General features: G+C 36.5%; 1 protein-coding gene across 2 annotated transcripts in view; it reads right to left on the reverse strand.

Annotated features, from left to right (window-relative positions):
• The window catches only part of LOC136834255 (gamma-aminobutyric acid receptor subunit beta-like), a 172,445-nt gene extending 163,094 nt beyond the window's left edge, over nucleotides 1-9,351 (reverse strand). The window contains exon 1 of one of the 2 annotated variants that reach the window (XM_067096600.1): nucleotides 9,020-9,351. In XM_067096600.1, the coding sequence (XP_066952701.1) occupies nucleotides 9,020-9,141 (122 nt within the window). In that variant the 5' untranslated portion in view covers nucleotides 9,142-9,351. The remainder of the gene's footprint in view (nucleotides 1-9,019) is intronic. The other variant, XM_067096599.1, reaches the window with a different exon arrangement.
• Between the last annotated feature and the right edge of the window lie 741 nt (nucleotides 9,352-10,092).

Below are 10,092 nucleotides of genomic sequence, written 5' to 3' on the forward strand. Positions count from 1 at the left end.
ATATACGTGTAACATTTTATTGAACCACTTGTTAATGATGAATGTTCATTCATATGCAAACATTAATTGGTAACAAAGGAAAATGCATTGCACAACAGAGTAACGGAGCCGAAACATATACTAAAACAACAACAAAAAATACGTCAAATTCTTTAAATAATCGCTTGTTAATAATCCATTTTCCAAATCGAAAGTCTGTAAGTATCAAGGTTTCCCTTTTCGACAGGAACAATAACCAAAAAAAAAAAAAAAAAATATACTGAATCCATTCATGTTATCGAAGGTTAAAATCCATTTTCCAAATTTAAAGTCTGTGAGATTTTCAAGATCTTCGTTTTCGACAGGTTCGTCGAGAAGGACTGTAACCCAATTTTTCACGAAAACGAAGAGGAAGAAGGCGGGCGAGATTTCGTTACTTGGGGGAGAAGAAATGGAAGAGAAGATAAAAAAAAAGGTGAGTGTTTCCTCCCTGTTCTTTTCGTCTCCTTATACAAGCCTGGAGTGGTTTATTTTTTTTTTTTTTTTAATCAGTCTTTCTCCAACCCACTGCCATCCTAGTATTGGTATTATTGTTAATATTATCTTTCGTCATCATTATTATTATTATTATTATTATTATTATTATTATTATTATTATTATTATTATTATTATTATTATTATTATTATTATTATGGCTGGAAAAAATTTAGAAGTGAGGGAAAAGTAGTATAGACAATTACAGTGAAACAAATATACATTCATACATAACATGCACACACACACACACATTTTTGTTGCTATGTATATATACTGTATATATGTGTGTGTGTACATGTATATGTTTTATGTTTAATGAAAATGAAGAACTAAATTAATTAACTGTAGATCATCAAATTTACGCTATTCGCGTAGTTAAAATATCCGTTGACCGTTGTTGCTGTGACACCGTTTTAGCCTTATTCGTGATTATCGTTCAAGATACCCCAGACATTCCCTTTATACGTTTAGACGTCTGATAATTCTCCCTAGTCTCTTCTAGCCCCCTGCATTTTCTACCTGAATTGTCTTCTGATCAAAGTCTTCTGTAGCCTTTTTCCACGATGTACTGGGCCTTGTATCCTTTCCCTATATGTACTGGGCCTTCCAACTGGACAGTGCCCATCCACTTCGATATAGGCTTCTTCTCTAGCTGATTGCTTCTTTCCCCTCCACTTCTTACCTGCTAGCTCAAACAATCTAAGCCGTTGAGTTTTCTGTCTATTTTCCAACCTTTGAACACCACATCTCTCTCTTCTTAATAAATTAGCAATCGTTTGTCTAATATGGGCTACAGTGTTTTCTTTGATAATATTTGACTTGGAACGTGTTATTTTTTTGTTTGTTTTATACATAAAACTTTTTTTTATCCTGACATTTTCATGAACTGAATAGTATTCAGTTTTAAGAGCCAGAGTAAGGTTTTAGAATCATGATATATTGTTCTTTATTCGATGGACCTGTATGTGTGTGTGTGTGTGTGTATGTGTGCGTGTGTGTGTGTGTGTGTGTGTTTGTGTTTGTGACCTCTTAGTCTTGTGCTTAAGGTGCTCGCTTCAACATTTAATAGCCAGATGTTCAGCGCTAAACTCTAAGGCGAATTCCTTTAAATACAATTGTGCTTCTGTTGACTCAAGTAATTAATCGAGTACCTGGTAGCTAGTCATCTATGGTGGTTGCAAACAAATTGTTTACAGATTAGTACGTGTGGCCGACTCTTCTAAGGGGATAAATGAAATCTTTTAGTATATATATATATATATATATATATATATATATATATATATATATATATATGTATATATATATATATATATATATATATATATATATATATATATACTATATATATATATGGCATATATATATATGTGTGTGTGTGTGTGTGTGTGTGTGTGTAGTCACTACCCGAATAGTGCGGCAATACTCTTGATGGTAGTCCAGCCATTCGATTCGAAATGGCGTCACTTTTCAAAATGACCTTGCGCCACATGACCTCATTTCGGCCGTATGACCTCGTTAGCTTGATTGGCTTGACATCACGCCTTTCAGTCACTTAATACCCAAGACATTTTTCTTTTTAGTGAGCTTCCAATTTCCCTTACTTTCTGTGAAAGCCTTTGTTGTTATAACGATCGGTTCTTGATCCACAATTTTTCACTCGTGCTTTTCGTATATTACGTTAAATTTCTCTCTACTGAATTCTTCATTTTCGTTTTGATTTAATCAGTGTTTTTTTTCTGAGGATTTTCGCCGAAAACATCCATATGTGAAAAAGGATTTTCCAAATCCATTCTGTTCAGTTGAATTCATATTAGGCCCCGTGCTGTTAGGACTTAATTAACATGAATAGTTTCTTATACTTTTCACTCAGTCATGAATAAGCTTTCATATCTTGTAATTAACCATTGATTTTACATACATTACCGTATTTTTACATTTTAATTGTGACCACTATTTGCTTTTTATTTTCTTTATTGGCCTGTTTTGAACAGCATGCTAGGTAATGAACAAGAATTAATATATCAAAACTCGCTAATCGATTACCTAGAGGGAAAATATTGGTTTAGATTAATATACATAATTATATATTAATCATAATAATTAGATAGCATAAATTAACACCACAAACCTGCTTGTCGAGATTATTCACCGACAAGGAAGTATTGAAGAAATATTAAATATATAAAATTCCACTGAAATTTATTTGCTGTTTTCGCGTGGCTTCATCGAAATAACAGCCTTCATCATAAGACAAGCTCACCTCCAGCACGATATGTAAATCCCTCTTAAAAATAAGTTACAAACTCAGACACAGCGCTGGGCCAAAGAGGAAAATCAAATACCCGACATATTCGCTTTGTGGATCAAACAGCACAGGAAGGTGAGAGAGAGAGAGAGAGAGAGAGAGAGAGAGAGAGAGAGAGAGAGAGAGAGAGGAGGGCTGGTGCTGATCCCTTTGGTGGAATATTCTCTTGATCGCTGCTAATTGAGCTTCTAGACCGGCTTGATGCGTCTATTCCACTTTCCACGAATCGTCACCTCGGGTCGTTTTGGGTTCTCCATTGGAAGCTGGATAAACTTAGTCACTTCTTCGTTGGATGCTGTCATGGTAGTTTTAAATGTTTTGAAATGCTGTGGCTCCCAGACTGTTTTTTTTTTTTTTTTTTTTTTGTAAAAGTAGTGGGTCATTCGTTGTTTGAAGTCTTATTCTACAGAACTGGACTGTTCTTTAAAATACTACGACAAAGTTTAAAACTTTCACGAGAAAGAAGAAAGGGAACAGAGCCTTGACGCAATCAACAGCACAACGGGATGGAGTATGAATATGGATGCTAGATAGAATTATAAATAAACACATACTTGCCTCCAAGATCGTGAGAAAGATCTTATATTTTTTTGTAAGTTTACTAAATTTCCTTTTTGGCGTAACCTAGCTGTATGGAGTATAGGACAATGCAACTCCATTTTTTCAAATCGATTCAGTGACAAACTTCCATGTCAATAAGAGCTCCATGACATTAAACGCGGCCACCTCCCTTTTAAGTACTGGTCGAGCAAGAACTGCCTTCAAAGCTGATGTAAAGTTGGTATGTTCAGAAAAAAAAAATAAAATGTAGATTATAAGAAGTAACAGAAGAATTACAGAAGAGTATTGGTAGGATACGGAATTTCGTATTGGTAACCCTGATAACCCATGAAGAGAATGAGTCTTGCAGAGTTCTCAGAACATTCCATGAAACAAGCTAGCAGTAAAAAACGCAGGAATCACTAGTATTAAGTGTGCTTTTTCTTACTGAATATTCAAGAAATTCCAGACTTGATCCTGGAGGATGACCTTTGCAACTGCAACTCCAGAACTATAAACAGAAATAACGTATATGCTCTAAGTCCATCATATCCTGTGTACTTACCAATCCTAAGTATCCAGGTACTAACCTTGAATAGACAATATCTTACATTTTACCCAGGCAAAAACATTCAGTTCTGTATTTTGTGAAAGAATCTTGATCCCGTAACAGATATGCTTCATCTCTCCATCATCCAGTTCCTGCTTGGAATATATTGTGCATATCGTTCTCTTTGTCCACCAGTAGTCAGTTCTAAGCAACTGCAACTTGTTGCATGCTGTGTAAGTTTCCTCTCAAATCATCTGTCAGCTGTGTGTTTTGCCATCACCTTCGTTTTCTTGCCTTTGCTCTTATTATTCATTATGTCAATTTCTTGTATTTTCCTGCTTTTCAAGTCCATAACTAGTCAGAATATTCTGCGTCTGGTCAGCTGCAAACAAAAGACCACAAAATGCAGCCATAACAGCTTTCTCAGTCAGAACCACTGCCTCTTCTGGGTCTGATCCTAGATGGCATCAAATTCTCAGTTCTCATAATAATGTGTGTATTAACTGTCTGAGTAATTTACGTGAATTGGCGTCCCAGAAACTAAAGTTATCGACTCCTAATAATCTTGAATATTCTTTGGACCATGCACTTCCACGCACAGGAAGTTCATGGCTCTCAAATGAAGGTTGGGATTTCCAAGTTCCTAATATTGTTCTTTCAAAGTATCTTATGCGTCTTAAATGTAAGGGAAGCTGTTTTTGAATTAAGAGACGTTCCAAACAAAGAAAAAGGGTAAACACCGGCTAAAGGGATTTAGTCAATGACAGGGTTTAAGGTCGTTAAAGATAAGGCCAGGATAGTCAAGTTAAATAAGAACAATATCTGTATCTCAAAAAACTTAAACTGAAAAAGTGCTTAAAGGATTAAATGAAATTAATTGGTTACGTGCATAATTAGTAATTTTAATTTACTGTCATTGTTATTTACATTAAAAGATCCTTAAAAAGTAGAATATTGAAGCTGTTTTTGTGAAAATTACGGAAACCAAAGAGGTAAATAGAGCCAAGAGAATACAATTATCAACAACACAGCTCAAAGTGAGAAACAAGCAGATATACATTATCAGTAAACAGAAAAAAGTACATAAATGAGCTACAGTTTCAGGAATAATTCAGGGAAAATGGAGTCAAAATGTCAAGGCCCTGGCAAGAGCACTTCCTCTCATAAACTCTGGAGTATCACAATTCTCACACTGAGCGAGAACTCTTCCTCGGATATACAGTAAAGGGAAAGGAATGGTCTCTGTATTCACAGTAAGCAACAGGTATCGCAAAGCATCAGGAATTCAAGTTGACAAAAGCTGGAAGAGGCAGAACAGCAAAGATTGCAAATATTGCAAAACAACGTGAATTACAGGTGATGAAATTTGGAAGCAGCAGGGTATAACAAAGCTTGGGTACCCAAGAGATTGGTTGGAAAGATAAATTATTGAAGCATACAAGAACTTCCGGGATGTTTGTGAAACAGCCGCAGGCTAGGCTGCATCGAAGTTATAAACATTAAACCTAAGAATGAAAACATATAAATTTTGTTGTGGCCAATAAGAGTGACGGATTTGTGATGCAGACTACAGTTTTTTCATATCGTCCAGACAATTATAAGTATTAGAATAATATATAATATATATATATATAATTATAATATATATATATATATATATATAAATATATATATATATATATATATATATATATATAGAGAGAGAGAGAGAGAGAGAGAGAGAGAGATAGAGAGAGAGAGATAGAGAGAGGAGTTTAGTTTTAGGAAAGCAGTCCAATAGATCACATGGAAAGAGATCAACCCCTAATGGAGATCTTAAAAGCACTAGTAGGAAATTTAGCATGTCTGTGAGAGTAACCAAATGCCCTCCTTGTGAAGTAATATCTAATATTTGTTATTCCACAAATCTCTATATGTTGAGATGTGCTACGGAAAGATATTTGACTGGCTTGAAAGACACAGGGCAAAATGCTTTGATGTGATTAGTGCACCAGGAGAAGTCTTTTTATTATTATCTAGGTACATACCCTCTAGGCTTTGGAATTGAATTCCTCATACTTTGTGGGTCCATTACCCTGACGAACATTGGGTTTGAGTTTCTGCTACTACTAGCAAGGTTCCCTACTTTGCCAAAATTTGTGCTAGGTTTCTTCAGATTACCAGCTGGGTCCATTACCTTGCCTGACTTTAGGCTTGATCTTTCCATTCAGTTAGCTGGGTCTTCTACCCCGCCAGATTTTGTGTTTGAGGGTTTTGCTGGGACTCCTACCTCGTCAGATTTTGGGCTTGCATTCCTCATATTACCAGCTGGGTCCACCTAAATTGCTAACCTCTGGCCTTAAATTCCTTTTACAACAGGCCGGGTCCCTTACCGTGCTTGACTTGTGTTGAATCCAGCATGGTACTAGCTAGGTCTCATACCTGTCCAGCCTGTGTGCTAGAGTTCCTCATATTACTAGTTGGGTTCCCTATCCAACCAGGTTTTTATGGTTAAGTTCTCATACTACCAGCAGGACCCCCAACGTTGCCAACTTTGGCGAGTTCTTGATGCTACCAGCTGAGTCCCATAGCCTGCCTGACTTTGGGCTGAAGTTCCTCATGCAACTAGCTGGGTCCCCCCTGCCTTGCCAGATTTTGACCTTGATATCCATAAAAGGTCTTGGACTTCAGTTCCTCCTACTATCCTGTATCCTTCCAACCTTTGGCCTTAAGTTCCTCATATAGATAGATCTGAATTTTATTCTTGAGTTCTCCTGCTGCTGGCTAGGCCTCCTAACTTGCCAGACCTTGGTGTAAAGAGCTCCTTACACTTCCATCTGGCCCCTGCCCGATTGTAGGCACTGCTAAGTTCACTACAACTACCCATACCCTGCCAAGTTTTTCTCTTAGAGATCCTCATCCCACTAACTGGGTTTTGTACCCTACAAGACTCTGTAGCACCAATATCCATGAAGAACAAAAAAAATTAAATAGACATCGTAGGAAGCCTAGATTTATAATTCTCTACAGCCTGATGGGCCCTTGGAAACATGAAACTGGAAGGCAGGGGGGACATTTGGAACTTAATCCCGAAGGAGGAGTCACGGAGATCTGATACTCATTCAAACAATATATAAGACTACTTTATTTTACGTGAGCTCTTCCGCTGAAACTTAGAAAAATTGTACACACTTAAACTGCGACAATTAATGTTTATAATCACCCTCGAAAATAAATGTTTCGATAAAATTATAATAATTTCAAACCTCCAAAGCTTTATCTAAAATGCCTGGACAGGTAAAATTCTGCAATCCTTTAATTTTTTCATTAAATGAAGGTTGTAATCATCGTTCAGTCATTTTAATTTGCACTGAAATGAAAAAGGTTTCTAGGTACATATCATAGGATACGTCATCCCACCCACCCCCACCTTCACATCCAACAACAAGCTTTCGAAAATGCCAAACAAAGGCCTTTCTCTGTGATCCCCAGATCCCATTTGCCTCATCATATTTCTTAGCAGGCGAAACTTGCTCTGTCCTTTGTTCTTTCAAGTAATGTTACCTTAGTTGTTTGGAGTGGATTAAATGGCTCAATCCTTATGTATATACATATATATTATATATATATATGTATATTATATGTATGTATATATCTGATTATTTGTTACTGTTATGTCTTCTTTTATTTATTATTCGCTATTTTTTTCTTTATTTTTCTGATTTTTGTAGTTGGGAATTATGATCTAAGGAAGGTGTTTATTTTGAGCTAGGCATCATGAGGATAATTCCTTGTTGCTTGTTGTGCACACAAAGCGGAGGTGAAGGTACTTAGTAGTGTTAGGTGAACAAAGACGCAATAATATGTATACTCTAATTACTCATGTACATATAATGGCTGGGAGACAAATTGATCTCATATTCGACTGTCATAGCTCAGCAGGAAAAGCGTGTACAGTGAATATTCCTAAGAGCGTGTGGTGGACTTCAAATATGCTTAAGAAAACTCAAGATAAACAGATATGCATATAAATACATACATACATACATACATACATACATACATACATACACATACACACACACACACACACACACACACACACACACACACACACATATATATATATATATATATATATATATATATATATATATATATATATATATATATATATATATATATATAATTGTGAGTTTTTTGTGTACTTGTGGCACAAGCTCTCATCTGCCTATGAATTTATCAAAAAGTAAGTATATTCCTACATTGGCATAAAGAGAAAGAGAAATTTTGATTCTCCATTTATTTTTTCTTTTTTAAGAAAAAGAGAAATTTTTCCATACTGTTACAGGAAATGTCATATTTAACCGACTAATTTTATCAAACTTTAACCGGTTTTGACACCATAATATGAGTAAATGCTAATCCTAATCCATTCAAAACAATTAATTCTTAATATCTCCCTCCCTTCTCATCTCCCTCCCCCTCCTCTCTCTTGGATAAAAGTACCCAACTCTTATTTTAATATCCTTTAATTAAACCCCCTCAGGCCTATTACTACTATTACTACATGATGGACATAAAGCTACCAGCACATACAAAGGAATTCACACATGTAAACACGCGTCAGCACTCATACTGAAAGACAGATAAATCAGTACTTTTTTATTAGGAAAAACTCTTTATGGTGGATTAGAGGTTTTAAAATTTTATAAACACCTATATGCATACATGCACATACATCATACATAAGTAAGGATAGCATTGCATTATTGCATACTGTAGATTATATTCAAGCTACTGGGATACTTTAAAAATCAGCTGTTTTTTTAGTATTGAGGAAATTCTCATATACTTGAAAGTAACGCGAAAGTCTTTGTCAGCATTACTGCTTGATATATTTTTCGGGCAACGCAAGCACACCATGAAAGTGATTTAATGCATCATACATTCTCTTAGGCTCTTCGTCGAGCTAGGCTCAAGATTCATACTTTCTCTCTCTCTCTCTCCCCTTAGTTAGGATCTCTTTGGCGGGGCATGAAAACAGGGCATTTAGGAGGAGGGACATGAGGTTATGATGAGGGAGTGAAGGACTGAAGGACTGAAGGACTGACGACTCACTCACCGCGGTGCCCACACAGTGAGGAGTGTGGCGGCGGCCCACAGCCAGAGCCACACACAACGGGGTGCTGGCGATCTCATGGCTCCCGACGGGCCAGGCAGCCCATATCTCGCGGATGCCACCATGCACTAGAATTATGAGGTCGTTGCCTTACATATCCCCGCTGGCCTCAACCTCTAAACACACATCAGCATCTCTTCATCACCAAGATCAAGTAGTACTCCCCGAATAGCACACAGGAGAGGCGCGCACCTCCACTCTCTAAGGGAACTTTACTCGTTGTGAAGCCCTTGCGCAGGTATTGACTTTTCTTGGTCAGGGGAGTGGCGACGGCAGAGCCCTTAGGCGGCTGCTCCCCCAACTAGGGAAGGTCCGGGTGCTTCCCCTGGGTGCCAACAGATGGCACTGCCGCCACGAAACGAGGGGAAATGTCACAGGCCGACGGCACGAAAGAAAAACTCGAGATTAAACAGGGGCCTTAGGCCCAGGTAACTTTTTAATATCATTCTATGCGTCGCCGCTCCAAAAAGACAATGAAAACTCTTCTCCGGGGAAGCGGGTCTTAGGTACACTTCAGTTATCTGTGCCTTGTAAAACTTAAGTCGAATTATAAATGGGCAGGTGTAATGCACGTTTATGTATTAATGAAGAAAATAATTCTGCAGTTCTTAAAAAAGTGGTATTTGAGAATTTGCAGAGTCAAAGGTAAGTTGAAAACACTTACAGAATAAAACTTCGTTTGACTCTAATATTTCCTTTTAGAGTTTATACAATTTCAGGATATCTTTGGGGTCTCATATTAGAAAATGAAAAGTGTTTAATAATTCAAATTTGATTTTATGCTGAAAATTAATAATAAAATTAATAATAATAATAATAATAATAATAATAATAATAATAATAATAATAATAATAATAAGAGAATTTTAGAGTTGCTGATGCTCCCTATTTTAACTTTTTCTGGATATTAACTCACAGGAAAATACGGCTAAAGTTTTCTAGGTCGTCAGCAAAATTGCTGTTTGTACTTTTAAACGAATAGTAATTGTCAATTATCAACACGAGGAAAAATTGAC

The sequence above is a fragment of the Macrobrachium rosenbergii genome, chromosome 53, assembly GCF_040412425.1.
Source record: "Macrobrachium rosenbergii isolate ZJJX-2024 chromosome 53, ASM4041242v1, whole genome shotgun sequence".
NCBI lineage: Eukaryota > Metazoa > Arthropoda > Malacostraca > Decapoda > Palaemonidae > Macrobrachium > Macrobrachium rosenbergii.